Source organism: Xenopus laevis, chromosome 1L, assembly GCF_017654675.1.
Source record: "Xenopus laevis strain J_2021 chromosome 1L, Xenopus_laevis_v10.1, whole genome shotgun sequence".
In the NCBI taxonomy this organism is placed as follows: domain Eukaryota; kingdom Metazoa; phylum Chordata; class Amphibia; order Anura; family Pipidae; genus Xenopus; species Xenopus laevis.
Genome location: NC_054371.1, coordinates 54300960 through 54318253, shown reverse-complemented (window position 1 = coordinate 54318253; position 17294 = coordinate 54300960). Strand labels below are relative to the sequence as shown.

Here is a 17294-nt window from a genome sequence, read left to right as displayed (position 1 = left end):
TTTGGATCATAGAATGTTTGGTACCATCTGGTATGTTTGATCATCCATAAATCAGGTTTAAAGGAAACATTTAGGATAAATGATAAAACCCTAATTTTGTAGGCAAGTAATATATGTTGCTGTTATCACATTGTGCTAAAAATTAATATTATCTTTAAAAACTGCGCCTTTTATTGGCGCTCCCTATAGAGGTTCTCTGGTCCCTGTCTGTTTCAAATGAGGGGTGGGCGTCTCCTTATGGTCCCTTCCAGAAGCACAGTAGGAGGGGGACAGCCAATCACAGCTCTGCAGTCACACAAGCACAGACCTATCAGGTCCTGCTAGCTGCTGATTGGTTCCTGTCCTACAGTGCAGTGAGCTGAGAGCCTAGAAATTCAGGGAGCAGGACGTGGAATAAAAGGGAGGATTATTAGTGTTTTTGCAGAAATATTCATTAAATCGACCTGAAACACTAACTTTTTTTTATAATTCTTCTATATCTACACACTGGTACATTCTTATTTTTTTACACAAAATGTCTCCTTTAAAGATGGAGTTTCAGGGGATAACGGACAAACTACATGGATGATTTTGATCAGATTTTGTGGGCCAGATTTTATCTGATCTTGCCAGGCAGCAGCACAAGATTTTGTAGGATGCTACAAAATCTGATCACCCCCCACAGTTATATTGTAATGTTGGATCAGATAAGTCTGATGGAGTCTTTTCTTCATGCTTTTGCATCCCAAAATCAATGTATTTCAATGACACCAGCCCGCATGTTGCGTTTCCATCTTGAAGTTTACATATTACACAATTGGGTTTTACACATTACACAATTGGGACCAATCTTCACGAACGCCTTCCCTCACTCTGCGCTGGCTAAAATGAAAAATCGCCGCCGCTAATCACATGCGGCGATTCGTTTTCTGAAGTTGCCTCACGAGGAAACTTCGGACGACTTCGGAAAACAAATCGCTGCGTGTGATTAGCTTCAACGATTTTTCATTTTAGCCAGCGCAGAGTAACATAGTAACATAGTAAGTAAGGTTGAAAAAAGACACATGTCCATTGAGTTCAACCTTTTTTCTTTTTTTATTAACTACCTATCTGCCAGTTGATCCAGAGGAAGGCAAAAAAACCCATCTGAAGGCTCTCCAATTTGCCTTAGAGGGGGAAAAATTCCTTCCTGACTCCAAAATGGCAATCAGACTAGTCCCTGGATCAACTTGGACTATGACCTATTTCCCATAACCCTGTATTCCTTTACTTGCTAAAAAGCCATCCAACCCCTTCTTAAAGCTATCTAATGTATCAGCCTGTACAACTGATTCAGGGAGAGAATTTCACATCTTCACAGCTCTCACTGTAAAAAACCCCTTCCAAATATTTAGGCGGAACCTCTTTTCTTCTAATCAGAATGGGTGACCTTGTGTCAGCTGGAAAGACCTACTGGTAAATAAAGCATTAGAGAGATTATTATATGATAAGAGGGAGTGAGGGAAGGCGTTCAGGGAGATTGGTCCCCGCAAAGACGAGGCGATTAGTCGCCAGGCGACCAAATCTCCCGAAACGCCTAGTGTGACCTTACCCCATATGTTGGCCCTGTTTTGATAGTTATCTTATTTTATTTATTAGTTGCCAGCAAAGGCATCCCTTTTTTTCATTACGCAGGAGAACCTGGCTGGGCACATTGCCGTTATTGCTTAGTGGATTAATTCATAACTGCCATTTTCATATATCTTATCTGTTTAAAGGAGAATTGAACAGTTAAAGGGATCTGTCATCAGAAAACAGTTCAGTTAATCAGTAAATAGTGCTACTCCAGCACTGAACTGAAATCCATTTCTCAAAAGAGAAAACAGATTTTTTTATATTTCATTTTGAAATCTGACATGGGGCTAGACATTTTGTCAGTTTCCCAGCTGCCCCATGTCATGTGACTTGTGCCTGCACTTTAGGAGAGAAATGCTTTCTGGCAGGCTGCTGTTTTTCCTTCTCAATGTAACTGAATGTGTCTCAGTGAGACATGGGTTTTTACTATTGAGTGTTGTTCTTAGATCTACCAGGGAGCTGTTATCTTGTGTTAGGGAACTGTTATCTGGTTACCTTCCCATTGTTCTTTTGTTTGGCTGCTGGGGGGAAAAGGAAGGGGGGTGATATCACTCCAACTTGCAGTACAGCAGTAAAGAGTGATTGAAGTTTATCAGAGCACAAGTCACATGACTTGGAGCAGCTGGGAAATTGACAAAATGTCTAGCCCTATGTCAGATTTCAAAATTGAATATAAAAAAATCTGTTTGCTCTTTTGAGAAATGAATTTCAGTGCAGAATTCTGCTGGAGCAGCACTATTAACTGATTCATTTTGAATTTTTTTTTCCCCATGACCGTATCCCTTTAAGTAAAAAAAAAGCCCTACCCTACATAGGCCCCCCTCCCTCCTCTCCCCCAGCCTAGCTGCTACACCTGCAAATTCCCCAACTCTTTACTTACCCCTTTGGGGCAGATTCTGTCCAGCAGAGTTCACGGCAGCCATCTTTCGGCTCTTCAATAATCTTCAGGATGAGAGCTGCAATTTGGCAATTTCCTCACTTTTGGCGCATGCACAGTTGTTGCGAACTGAGAAAATGCTACAACTGTGAATACGCCGTTACAGCACTTACTTCCCGAAGATTAACAAAGTGAAGAAGATTGCTAACGTGAACTCCGCTGGACAGAATCTGCACCGGGGGGTAAGTAAAGAGTTAGGTGCATTTGCCCGGGGTAGCAGCTAGGTGGGGGGTGGGGGTAGGGTTTTTTTACTTTAGGGTTGAATTCGCCTTTAAGTAGCGTCTATCCTATAAGTGGTTCTAGAGCGTGTAATTGATGCCCCATGCCTATTGCAGGACATTTGGTTCCTATGAATTGATTTGGTGGTGGCACCAGATGTTCCAAAAGGGATTGACTTTTTTTTGTGGTTTCTAAAAAGTGTTAAGGCTGTTAAGGGAAATTTTAAGTGTGTTCTTGATTCTGGAAATGAAATTCTAGACAGGAGGTTTTCCTGTTTTTGTTCTTGGGAAGAACGCCATGAATCACATTTCCTCTAACGAAAAGCCTGGAAGCCTGTTTTATGGAACCTGCAGTTAGACTCCAGTGAAACTTTACGCTAAAGCTGTCTGTTGCTCTCCTAAGAGACGGAGTTATTTATGCTCTATTTCATAGTCAAGATAGAATTTTATCTTAGGTATAACTAGTGCAAGGTTTAAATATTTGCAAAAGATCATACTGAAAGGAAGGAGGGGGGTGAAAATCACGCAGCATGTTTTAAATACAGTATATGTTTATATTGCGCTACAGGATGCTCTGTATTCTATGAATCATTACAATATCTGCATATAAAATCACAACACATAGAGATTAAATAACAACAAAGGTCAGAGATTCCCCAACCTAAATGGCTTTATTTTGTGCAGAATTTTTATTTTCTTGTCTGCAGTTCTATATTTACTGATTTTTAATTCTAGTTGCATAATCTTCAGTCGTATTAGTCGCCATGATGTAAGACATATCTCATATATGCATATGTTTATCCCAGCAGTCCCCAGGGGGATGAATCTATGAGACCTATGCAGACTTTTATTTTTCTTACTATTACAGCAGGATAGCTTTAGAACACTGTATTTTATTTGTTTTCAAGAAAACAAAGTCCATTTGCTTTAGCTTAAACTCTTATTAAATACTGTCCTTTTGGAGACTCACAAGCTAAATGTGACCCTGTACTACCTCCAGCCTGCACATGGGCATCATGCCTTTCATGTATGACTTAAAGAGGAACTCCACACAAACTTAACTTGAGCTGTATGAAAAGTAAACATAATTTCAAGCAACTTTGCAATATACATCAATTAAAAAATATGCAAACTTTTCACGATTTTTAATGGTTTGGAACAGTTCCCTAAGCCTAGCCCCCTGCTCTCCTACTGATCTGTCTGACTACTTTGCTGAGCTGGCTGACTACTGTTACTTTGTATCAACAACAATCTGTCTGTAGCCTGCATCATCCAAACCCCACAAATTCCCTGCACAGGTGATTTCAATAAGGAATCCCTGCATGCTGTCCGTTAGCTGTGGAGAAGTTGTTACAATTCATCAGTGTATAGTCCCTCCTTCCCTGCCATTATTTCAAATGATGCAGAAAGAGAACTGTTAAACAGCTGGATTTCAGCATAGAAAATGGCATTTATTCATACGTTTTGAAGAAACAGGTAACTGTGATGTGTATATTAAGGGTTTCTGTGTAATGTGGGCCTCTTTATCAAATTTTGGTTTGGAAGCTGGAGTTCCCCTTTAATGTTTTTATTATAATCCATCTTTTAAATATAGCAGATAATTAGAGAATCAGTAAATTTTAGGATGTTTACATGTGACATTATAGGGGTAACTGCTTGGAAAGTGGTAAAATGATTAATGAAAAACTCTGTAGTAATCCGTTTCCACGCGGCTTTGTAAAAACAGACAGGAGAATGGAGTAAATAAGGCCTATTCTCAATCAAAGCTTATCCTGTTTGTACAGTTAAATTCTCTGTTTATTTTGTCTGAGAGCACAGGCAGTACAGAGGGGATAGGGGGAGAGGAGTTCACCGATTCTTTGCATTCTCAGAATAAATCCCCCCCCCTTTCTGCTATTTATAATATACTTATGTAGGTATTGGAGGTTGTGGTTGCGTCATTGAAGTAAAGCAGATGCTAGCGTTCCTAGACTGAGATAGTGATTTCTTTGGAGTAAATATTTTAAAACTGTTTATAAATACTGATGTTTAAGGCACACAGAACACTTTGGTCAAAATATCAGCAACTATACAGTTCAGCAAATCGCAACTAGGTGGGTATACACGTTAAGTCCTCATAAGCATATGTATAATCTCACATGCTAGAAACCATGAGATTCCTTTTTACTGAACAAGTCCCATAATACAACAGTCCCAACAGGGTTTTTCGCGGGACAGTCCAGGTTTTGACAGCTCAACCCACAGTCCCAGATTGTTACTGAAATGTCCGGATTTTCTCTTTGATCTCTTGCACTGAACAGCCAGAGATACAAAAGATACAAAGTTTCTAACTTAATTGGCTTTTGGCAGAGAGCCAAGAATATGTGCCAGGTGCACTTCGATACTTTTGTAAAAATTTAAGAAAAGCAAAGAAACAAATGTAACAATTTAAGATAAGCATTTCTCTTGAGGAAACTGTTACTTGCATCTTAAAGGGCAATTCAACTTAAAAACAAAACTGTAATAACACATAAAAATCACAGAAATGTGTTCAAACTTTCATAATTTGCCAGATTTTGTAAATGAGCAAGGTATTTCTTTGTAGCGCCCATCACTAAACTAAATCTTGCTTGTTCCAGGATGTTTTATTACAATGCTTTTAAAAACCTCAGGAGTAGTGATGTGTGGGCTGACCTGAATCCTGCAGGACTTCCGGGTTCAGTCAATGGCTGCACAAAGTTTGTGACCTCCTAGTGCCCCAATTACGCCGGACACGTTCCGTGGCATTGAGGCGGGCACAGGTATAGAAGTAGGAGCTCTGTATGTATGTATGTATACTGTATATTATTTGAATCTAAATTGACAAAGTGAATTATAGTAATGAATAAAACACTGACCCGTTAAAATTTAATTTTAATTGATATTTCAATTTCTGCTAAGTGAAATATCAACTAACTCAGCTGACTGCCCAAAAGAGCAAAGAATGATAGGAGGCTACAGACAGCATCTTTTGAGACAGGGATCTTTATTGATTTAGGGGCCCAAAATGTAATCGTGCAGCATTTCTAGTCTTTTTGTCTAAAACCGTATTACTCCTAGAATTTTTTGAGTGTATTGTGGACTGTGGTGCTGGTATTTGGAATGCCTGCCCTAGAAGTGGAATGAATATATTGCCTATGTTAGGTACTTATTAACCCAAGCAAATAGAATTTTATTACTGAATCATTTGCATAACCTTTGCAATTAAGCTGCTCACATACACATACCTTTCTATGGTTCCACGCGACACTCAATTTTCATCGCTTCTGACTGCTGCATGGTAGCACTTAGCAAGAGGCTATTTATGAAAGGTTGAATGTTAGTTTTTTTTATATCTCAAATCTCAAATAGTATCTTATTTAAGAAAAAAATCTAACGGAAAAAAACTAGATTCTGCAAGTTCGACTTCCGAAACCCGTAAACTCGAATCAATCTCGTTTTCGGCGGGAAAAAACTCGAATTGCTCAAATTATTCAAGTTTTCAGGCAAAACCCATTGAGTATTTTGGTTAGGGTATGGTCATTTTCAATTACAGGGGTTCTCCATGGCTAGCACCTAGTATTTAAAGGTACTCGTGTTTGAAAGAGTTAATTGGAATGCCCTAGGACCGCTATCACATTGTTTCACCATGCTTCAGTCCTGGCCTACTGCATGCTCTCTAAGGACTCATTTGGGAAACACTACTAGTATTATTAGCTTTATTGCAATGACAGATGTCCTGACAATACCCACAAACAATCTGTCATCACACTGACTAAATATGCTGAGAGATCAAATAATTATATTTAATTTTTTTATGATTAGTTAATGACATCCTGAAGATGAGTCATAGTTGGACATACTGAAACGGTTAGGAGCCAGCTGTGCTTCTCGGCAGCATTTGCTTAAATTGGCTTAATACAGAATTTCCAAATAATATTCTAAGTGGGGAGCATATTGCCTTTTATGATGGGGCCAGTAATATGAATTTGGCACTTGCCTGCATATGCTGCAACCTGTTCCATGGATTGAAACATAGGAAACTTTCTCTTTTTGTAACAAAGTAAGACATGCCCATCAAGTTCAACCTTTTAAGTCTGTATAAAACCATATATGAATTTTAAAAAGTTCTTCATGTTCATATAAGTGCTTTTCCACATTATACATACTGCTGTGCTGGAAGAATGTTTTATGGAATGTGTATTTTTGTCTCTGTATGGATTGAGTCTCATGGAATTCTGTTTCTCCTTTGAAAAGGAGGTCTCTTAAAGGAAAACTTTACCCCTCAAACAATGTAGGTCTCAATAAAAATATATTGCATAAAACAGCTCATGTAAAACCCTGATTCATGTAAATAAAAATTTTCATAATAATATACTTTTCTAGTAGTATGTGCCATTGGGTAATCCTAAATAGAAAATTGCCATTTAAAAAAAAAAAAAAAAAAAAAGGGATTGTGTGATTCACTGTGCACGCAAACAAACCAAACAAACTATACTTGTTAGGTCACATGAACCAATTAACAGACAGCGTTCTGTCTTTTGCTTCCACACCTCTTCCTTTTAGGGTAGAGATACGCGTGAAGATTCAGGGAGATTTAGTCGCCCTCTGAAAAATCGCCTCTTCTTCGGGCTACTAATCTCCCGAAAAGCCTTCCCGCATACTAGAATCTAAATCAGCGGCGGGATGGCACTCGGATTACTTCGATTTCTGAAGTTGTCTCACAAGGAAACTTTGGGCCACTTTGGAAAACAAAGTGCTCAGAGTGCCATCCCGTCGGCAATTTAGATTCTAGCCGGCACGAAGGCTTTTCGCTCAAGTATTCATTATGGGGGTATAGTTTTCCTTTAAGATCGGTGTGCAAGGTTATTGAATCCAGGTGGGATCACTAACATGGTCTGATGTAAGGTGGTTTAAGATGGTGTGACGGAAAGCAGCTCAGACAAAATACTCACAAAATATAACAATGCATGTTCATAGGAGTTTATCTCGGGATAATCTGCCTACAGTATATTCATTTAACTTCTAACATATCATATTCGTGTGTGTGTGTGTAATAAGCTTGAAAAAGGAACTAAAACATTCTGTAAGCTTGTTATGATTATCTTAGTCAGTAAAGGTATCACCTTTATATTACTTTTGTTGTATTTTATATAAAAAAAAAAAGGGTTTCCCTGTAACATTTTGAGTGGCTAACATGGTCCAACAACTTTACCTGTATATCTATGCTAGATAATGTACCTGGTGCTGTCTGAAATTTGATGTTATAGCTAAAAAATAATGATATATTAAAATTCTCTGCATTGGCTGGTAAACCAAATAAGGATTTCAGGCAAGTAGACCGCATATAGGGGGGAATGTAATAACAGTTGCTAATGGAAAAACTATTCGCAATGAGAAAAGTTATGCCTTTGTGTGAACAAATATTGCTTTGAGCGAATTTAATATAGCTTTTGCGAACCCGGAAACTGTTTAGCGACCACCTCCGACAGAAAAAGTCATTCTGTTTGCGCCCAAAGATTACGACACCTACAAGCACTTAAGAGTGTGCAATTAAAATTCAGTAAAACAGTTTAAGGAAAAATATTACATCGCGAGATGTGGATTTTTAGTCTTATTGGTGGGAATTGTTTTGTTCTTTGCGACTTTCCGTTCCCCCGATGAACCTTTATATATATATATAAGAAAGGTCCCGGCGTGGACCGAAACGTTGGATATGCATTGTGAATAAAACACATCATTTTTTTCACTAAGAACATTGGAGTGCGGGTCCATTCTTTACTACATATGCAAAAAACTTGACCAACGCACCCATCATCTAAAAAATCCGGTAAGAGTGCGCTCACCACAATTGACTTTTTATATATATATATATATATATATATATATATATATATATATATATATATATATATATATATATATATATATATATATATATATATATATATATATATATATGTAAACTCACATATAACATTGTCTTTCCTTTCCCAAATGTACTGCTAAGTAATTCTACAGTACTCTGGGTGGCACAATCTGATTGGATAGTTGGGCAGACATGTCATTTTCTGGTAAACAGATGGCAGATTGAAAGTCAGCACCTTTGATATTTGCCACAGTGAGCTGCTGTGTATTCCTGAAACCATTAGAGGACAGATTAAAGGCTTGTTATTTTGGGGTAAACAGATGGCTGACTGACTGTCAGTGACTTTAGAAACCCTAAGTGATATTTTATTGCATTTTGGTCATACCTTATGTAGTGCTGAGATCTGATTGGTGAATTAGAACAGCATGTCATTGTGAGTTAGGGTACTAAGGCTAGGGCCACACAGGGCCTGAAATCAGCCTGCTGAAATACTTATATGGAACTATTGTGTCAGCTCCTGCGTAAACACACTCAATGGATTTTAGTGCAAAATACAATGGCTCGCATATCTTCACCAGAATCTGTCGAATGTGTTCAAGCTGGAGCCAACCTAATGGTTTCAGATGTGCAAGGAAGAAGGTGGCTACTGCTCACGGTAGGGGCTGAAAGTGGTCTGCGTATTTCGGCAGGTTGATTTTATGCCCATGTGGCCCTAGCCTAAAGATTTTTTCGCACAAAATCAAAGAGGCAGATTTATTAAAGTTCGAGGTGTGTTTTCCACAAAATCATTTTACGTTATTTTTGAGTCAAAAAACAATTTTTTCGGGTTAAAAAACAAACAAACATTTTTCAAGATTTATTATACCCTGATCCTGGAAATAGCTTGAATCCGAAAATATACTTCTAAAACCTGTCGGGGTCATGTAGAAGTCCGTAGCAGAGGTCCCTTGAACCATTTGATGATGGAGGGTTTCTCTCTAAAACGCTATCAATTCAAGTGTTTTGAGGTTTTTTTTTGCAGAAAATTAGATCAATTCGAGTTTTAGGTTTGTTAACCCTGAATTTGCTGATTCGTTTTTTTTTTCCAAGTTTTTTTCTTAAATTAGAAACCATTCGTGTTATGAGTTCATTTGAGGTATAAAAAAGTTCACATAACTCTAAAATTCGACCGTTGATAAATAACCCCCTAAGTGTCTGTTGATCTCCATGCTACATGTGACTTTCAGGTTAGTTTCCCTTTAAAGGCGTTTGTGTATTTTCCATGTTCTTGCTCTAGTTTCCTGCCACACTGCAAAAAAACATACAGGAAGGTTATTTGGCTTCAAATAAAATTCACCATAGTGTCCACAGATTGTAAGCTCCACTAGTACAGGGTGAATGACAATAATCTCTTTAAAGTACTGCAGAATATATGTGTGCTATATAAATATATAGTTAATAAAGTACCCCCTCTTGTAAAATATAAGGATATTATAAGTTACTGAGGAGTTTCATGACCATATAAAAACACGAGGCCGAAGGCCGAGTGTTTTTATACAGGTCATGAAACTCCGAGGTAACTTCTAATATCCTCATATTTTACAACTGGGGGTACTTTATTTATTATAATACACAAGTTTCAGTGAGTCATGTGACAGAAATGACATCAGAACTCACCGTTTATAACTGATGACATCAGAACTCACCGTTTATAAGGATATAATTTACAGGATATTCATGGCTTTTGTGTATTATAGGATGATAATACAATACCCAGGCTGATCAAATGGAGTTGAGATGAGGACATTTCAGAAAGCCACTATAGATCCCAGCATCCCTTACAAGGTTAGCAGCTGTTGGGTAGTTGTGTATCTGCAACAGCTAGAGAATCAGATGTTATCTGTCCTTGTTATAAAACATACCCTTATATGTGATAAAAGGCACTAAGTTTGGTCTGGTTCAGTAACCCATAACAACCAACAAGGTTTGCTTTTAAAGGGGATTTCCAGCTTCACACAAGTTACATTCCATGGGAAAAATGAGCCACTATAAACATATCTCTAATATACAACCATTAAAAATTGTAAGGGTTAAAATATTAACTTAAAAAAATCCACACCATTAGCACTCTTAGAATTTTCACTCACAAAGGGGATCGCTGACCCCAGATTTCCTGAGACAACAATCTCATCACGTGCCGCTGCGCTTAGGCTTTTTACTGTTATTTTACTGTGTATGAAGGTGAGCATCGTCTAGACTGGTAGCAAACGTTGCACTATTTGTTACATAACCCCCCAAAAAAATATTTTTATCTGTATTCATTTTTAGATAAAAAAAAAAAAAAGCCAGTGGCAAGTTCTGAGCTTGCAAGAACGTTATGTACACGGTTGCCTCCGTGTTCCAAGGAAACCTCTATATATTGAGGAAGGAATGGGTGGAATATATGTAATTACTTCTCACATTTTAACTAGCATTCCATGGCGTGTGACCTTATAACCTCGGCATGACCTGCCTGGAATATCTGCCAGATATTTCCTCCATTTCCCTGTCAGATATTTCTTAAAGGGGCACTGTTACTGCTTTAAAAAATCTGCTATTCTCTAGTGAACGTTTAAAAAGATAATGACACCAGAAATGAAAACCACCTTTTACATCTATCATAACATTGTATATGAATGCTATTTATAATTTTGCCCAATTCTTTTATATCACCTAGTTGATCCCCATGTTCCTCAATAAGGGGGCTGCCATATTTTTGCAGTAGTAGTCGATTTAGAAACTCTTGACAGGTTGAGAAGGGACAATGAGGTATAGGAATTCAAGTAACAATTATTTACAAATCAGCGAAAACCGATCAACATGACCTATAGGCAACTTTTAATATTTCGAGGAGCTGGTTTTTTTATTGTCACTATGGTTTTACTAAATCTAGCAAGTTGTGTTATATGCAGGAATGTTGGGTTGAGGAGGCACATTAGTAAATCATGTATATCTTTAAACATTAAAAATAAAATTGAAAAAAACCTAGTGCAGTTACACAGAAAATTTTTACTTTACGTCTGTTATTACTTCTATATAATATTATATTGTACAGGTATGGGATCCGTTATAAGGAAGCCCATTATCCAGAAAGTTCTGAATTACAGAAAGGCTGTCTCTCATAGACTCCATTTAATCCAAATTATCCGTTTTTTTTTTTTTAAATGATTTCCTTTTCTCTGTGATAATAAAACAGTACCTTGTAGTTGATCCCAACTAAGATAAGTAAGGCTTATTGGAAGCAAAACCAGCTTACTGGGTTTATTTAATGTTTACATTAGTTACATTTAACTATGTAACATGATGAACTAGTAGACTGTCTTAAGGTATAAAGATCCAAATTACGGAAAGATCCATTACCTGAAAAACCCCAAGTCCCGAGCATTCTGTATAACAGGTCTCATACCTGTATTATATTAAATAAAATGTAATTTAGTGTAGTGATTTTTATGGTACTTGGTCTGGTGACCACTATGTTATTCACTGCTGGAACCTCTTAAATATTAGGATTTCTCAGCAGCCCTTGTAGATATATCTCAAGTGATGCACATGTATAATTTTATTTATAATGGCAGTGAGCGTTTTTGAGTGATAATCGGCCTGAGCTGCGACTGCCCTGTGCAGGAACAGATGCTTACAATTCAAGAAAAAGCAGTTTTTCCTCCAGCTGAGGAAGCAAAATGCTGTTAAAAGGGTAGTTCACAATGTAGACAGAATTAAAGGGGTTGTTTTCCTTCAATTAGCCATTAGCCAATGTAGCCATGGGGGCAGGCATTTAAATCTGAAAACACGAGGCACAGGTTACATAGTAGATAAGATAAGTTCTGTGGAATCCTATTGTATTCTACAGTACTTATCGGTTATCTACTGTGTACCCTTTGCCTTTTCTCCTTTTTTTAGCTTTAGGGTAAGTTCACACAAGGAGATTCGGGGAGATTTTGTCACTTGGCAACTAATCGCCTCTCCTTCTGGGCGACAATCTCCCCGAACTGCCTCTGCGTGTCTTCCCATCAGCTATAGTGAAAAGTCGCCTGCGCTAAACTAACCCTTTGGCTGTCCCCATGGTTACACAGCATCTTATTTATGTAAACCATAGTAGTATTCCTGAGCAAACACACCGGTTTTACCAGTGCAGGGCGACCGGATATTTATACTTTTAATTACTTTAAAAGACCAGTAACATAATTTTTTTTTTTTAGAAAAAAAAAAAAACAGGGCAGTTTTAACTCCCAATTCATAAAGTCTTTATTAAGAAATTACCAATTCTCTGCTTGCGCTACTATTTTCAAATCAGAAATGGCGACAGGGCGGCAATCCATCGTGTGGCACTTGATTTCTCCTCCCTGCCTTCTAAGGAGATAGCCAGGAAGGTGAAAACGAGCGCCACACAATGGATTGTCGCCCTGTCGCCATTTCTGAAGAGGAGCGCAAGCAGAGAATCAGTGGGTAATTTCTTAATAAAGACTTTGCGAATTGAAAGTTAAAACTGCCTTGGTGGAATTTTTCATTAAGTACAAACAAATTCTGTTACTGGTCCTTTAACACACTTCCACTTTTTCCTGTCACTGTTCCTTTAAGCTTTAGTTCAGCTTTAAATTTGTCATTGATGGGTTTAAATGTATTAACGTTTTGATTTCTGCTCAAGAATTAAATAAAGCAAGTGTTTCATCCAACCATTGAAAAAAAACATATATCATAAATTGGTGCGTGAATTATATTTTTGTGCAGTTTTTGTAGTGTGCCATGGAGGTCTTTCCCTTTTTTCACATACACATTTTGCATGTTCTCTTATGTATTTTGTTTTGAAATGCATATACTGATGCATGCAAAGTAGTCATCAGAGTGTATAGCTGGATTGGACTTTTAATTACTGGAGCTATAGTTGGCGCTGGATCAGTAATTTACTGGTGGCCTCAAATAACCTCTGGGTAGATTAATGGTTACTTAAGTTTGTGTTGAAGTTCTTTGTTGTCATTATAGCTCCTTTTGTTGGATGATTTCAATATTTTCTGGTTTGAATATATTCTTGTCTGTGCAATCCATATTAACCAAAAGATCTAAACACTATTTGAAAGAAAAGTGATAAACTTTTGGCCACTTTAATTATAGGCTGATTCTTCAGCTTTGTTTCATACAATGATGCATTTCGCGTGCACATGCATTTTATACTAGATTATATTTTAATTGAGCTTCTAATTTTAGTTTTCATTTCTCTCTTAAAAAGGGTGCAATCATTTTCGTAACCAGTACTTAAGAAAAGTTTTCTTTTGAATCTGAAGAACTGATTTTTTTTAAAAACAAAATGATTACAGCGCTCTTATTCAAACTGTTGGATATTACCAATTACTAATTAGGGAAGCACCGAAGCTAAAATTTTGGTTTTGGATTAATACCTAATCCACCACCGTAGATTTTACTAAATCCGCTTCAGTCGTAAACAAGAACAATTGTGTTTAGTTTTCGAGATCTAAAGTCACATGACTTAAAGTTTCGGATTTTACTAAGATGAAAATTATAAAATATCTGGGATTTGGTGCAACTCTATTATCTGTGATAATACAAGCTTCAGCATACTGAAATAAGAAACTTTGTAAATACAATCAATTAAATATTTTTCATCGTTTCTGAAATAACCACGTTTAGGTTCACTATCCCTCTCAGCATGTGTTTCTCTTCATGTGTTTCTCTTCACTCTGTCTTCACACAGCAGTTGGGTGTAATATATTCATTGACTGTTATATCCAATATATCTTATAGGGGGGCTTTGTTTCCTAGCAGATGAATTAGCACTCATTCAAATAACTGATTCCAGTACAAACAAAATCTAACAAAATAACTGCCTATTGCACAAATCCTGCATGTAGAGAGACATGATGACTGGTGATTTGAATAGAGTTAGTTTTAATACATCTTGTAGGCAAAAGGAGCCCCCCATAAGATATATTTGATCTAACTGTCAATGAATATCTGACACCCAACTGCTGAAGGAAAAAAGAATGAAGAGAAACAAATGCTGAGAGAGGGATAGTGAAGATAAACTTGATTATTTCAGAAACAATGCAGAATATTTAATTGCTTGTATTTAGAAAGTTTCTTATTTCAGTATGATGCAGCTTATATTAAATTTTCCATTTTCGCAAAAGTTCCCCTTTAAGTTAACTTTTAATATGTTATAGAATGGCCAATTCTTCACGACTTTTCAGTTGGTCTATATTTTTTATTTTTTTTTTTATTATTATTTGTCTTCTTCTGAATTTTCAAATACGGGCACAGACCCTGGCAGCAAAAAACTATTGTTACTTTTTATTACAGGTATGGGATCCATTATCTGGAAACCCATTATCCAGAAAGCTCTGAATTACTCGAAGACCATCTACCATTTCTTTTTTCTCTGTAATAATAAAACAGTACCTTGTACCTTGTACCTTGATCCAAGCTTAGATATAATTAATCTGTTTTGTATTGAGATTATTTAATGAAATGAATGTACATTATTTTCTAGTTGACTTAGGTATGAAGATCCAAATTATGGAAAGATCTGTTATGTGGAAAGCCCCAGGTCCCGAGCATTCTTGATAACTGGTCCCATTCCTAATGCTCTGGACCTGGGGTTTTCCGGATAACGGATCTTTCCGTAATTTGGGTCTTCATGCCTTAAGTCTACTAGAAATTCATTTAAATATTAAATAAACCCAATAGGCTGGTTTTGCTTCCAATAAGGATTAATTATATCTTAGTTTAGATCAAGTACAAGCTACTGTTTTATTATTACAGAGAAAAAGGAAATCATTTTTAAAAATTTGGATTATTTGAATAAAATGGAGTCTATGGGAGACGGCCATTCCGTAATTCGGAGCTTTCTGGATATCGGGTTTCCGGATAAGGGATCCTATACCTGTACTAATCTTTCTCTCCTATTTATATTCTAATCTCTAATTCATTTGCACATTAGTCATTTATATAATTTCCGCTCTTTCGCGTCTATGCTTAGTTATTTGTATTTATGTTTTTTTTCTGGATAATTGGGAAATGTTGTTGCAGTTCAGTTTTGCATGGACAGATTTGCAAGTGTAATATTCTTGAATTTGTGCTTTATCAACAGAAATACAAAAGTTTCCAGTCAGAAACCCACTGATGTGAAGGATAATGGAGAGAAGTTCTGCCCCATCACATTGAATCCACGGCACACCAGGAAGGCTTTCAAAGTTATGAATGAATTGCGAAGGTATTTGTTTCTCTTAGTCATCTTTTATTCAGTTACGAACATGAGAGTTGGATAGCTGGAGAATGTGGAAGGACAGGTTTTTTATATAGGCAAAAAACACCACTTCCTCCATGTCATTCCCTCACACCTCCAGCTCTAAGTAGTTGAATGGAATGCAATTGGTCTAGTTAGATAAGTGTATGTATACTATTTTTATTGGCTTTTTTGGAACGTGTGAGTAATGTAGTGTTTGAGTTTTCAAATGATTTAAATTATTGATTTTCAAATTCATATTATATGATTGCTTAAAAGTCAGGATTCAACAAAATAATTGAATTTTTTGCAAAGGTTTGCTACTGGAGCTTCATCACTAAGAAGGGGGATCATTTACCAACAAATGAATTATGAATCTCTCAAAATTTGTAGTTTTCTCATTATTTTCAAAAACTCTACAAATTTGAGATTTAATAAGTGTTAAAACCCATAAAAACCACTAATACAAAAGTTGTTGAGGTCCTATAGAAGGCAAAAGGGCCTGTGCTGTGAACTGTTCTAAATCAGTTCTGACTTTTACAGGATTTTTGGGTTTTTTCCGCTAGGAATTGTCTGAAAAACTAAAATTTTTAGAAGTTTTCAAAATATGCGTATCTTTTCAGTTCAGCATAATTTTTCTTTCATACTTTTCTAATTTGGATTTTTTAATCAATCTTATGACATTCGTAGTTTGAGTGTGTGAGTTTAGTCGTGGTTTCAAAAACCACAAAAATGAGACTGTTGATTAATAGGCCCCTTCTCGGACTTGTATTTTGCCATATACCAACATTTTGAATCCGAAAAGATACTTTGGCTATGTGTAGAAAAGTGCAAAATCAAATGTATTCCAAAAAGAGCCTAAATGTAGTATAAAATGTAATAATTGTGTATAAAGATGTGGTATAAATATGAGCATCCTTTTCCAGCATATGCCAGACTTACACTGGGCAATCTATACACATCAAAGGATTTAGCAACAGCTGCTGAAGTGCATGCCTAGTAAATTTTAGTAATTAAAAACATATGACTTTTAAATATTTTTCTAGCTGTGCTGGTTTCATTGCAAGTTTACTGGGCTTGTGCCTTGTTTAAAATGACATTTTACTTTTCTCATTAACAAGTGTCACAGCACAGCAGGTTATGCACTTCTGTGTCATTTTGGGGTTGAAGTCTATATGATACTAAGTGACTGACTGACTTACTGCTGATAGGATCTAAATTGTACCACCAATAGCAAAAGTCGGCATGAATAGGCCATTTGGGCACTAATAGCTTGGTCCTGGCAACCCACAGCACTTATTCAACTAAATGGGACATGATCTGGGCAAGTAACAGCAATGATTTCTCTGCACGTGGCATGGCCCTAAATATGATGTATGGATTTTTCCTGCTCATTCCAAACAAAATACTTCAGAGCATAAGTAG

At 36.7% G+C, this 17294-nt stretch overlaps 1 protein-coding gene across 2 annotated transcripts in view; it reads left to right on the top strand.

Annotated features, from left to right (window-relative positions):
- LOC108704958 (kelch-like protein 2) overlaps positions 1-17294 on the top strand; it is a 73869-nt gene that overhangs the window by 2373 nt on the left and 54202 nt on the right. For both annotated transcript variants that reach the window (XM_041589268.1, XM_018241704.2), the window contains exon 2: positions 15735-15857. In XM_041589268.1, the coding sequence (XP_041445202.1) occupies positions 15845-15857 (13 nt within the window). In that variant the 5' untranslated portion in view covers positions 15735-15844. The remainder of the gene's footprint in view (positions 1-15734; positions 15858-17294) is intronic.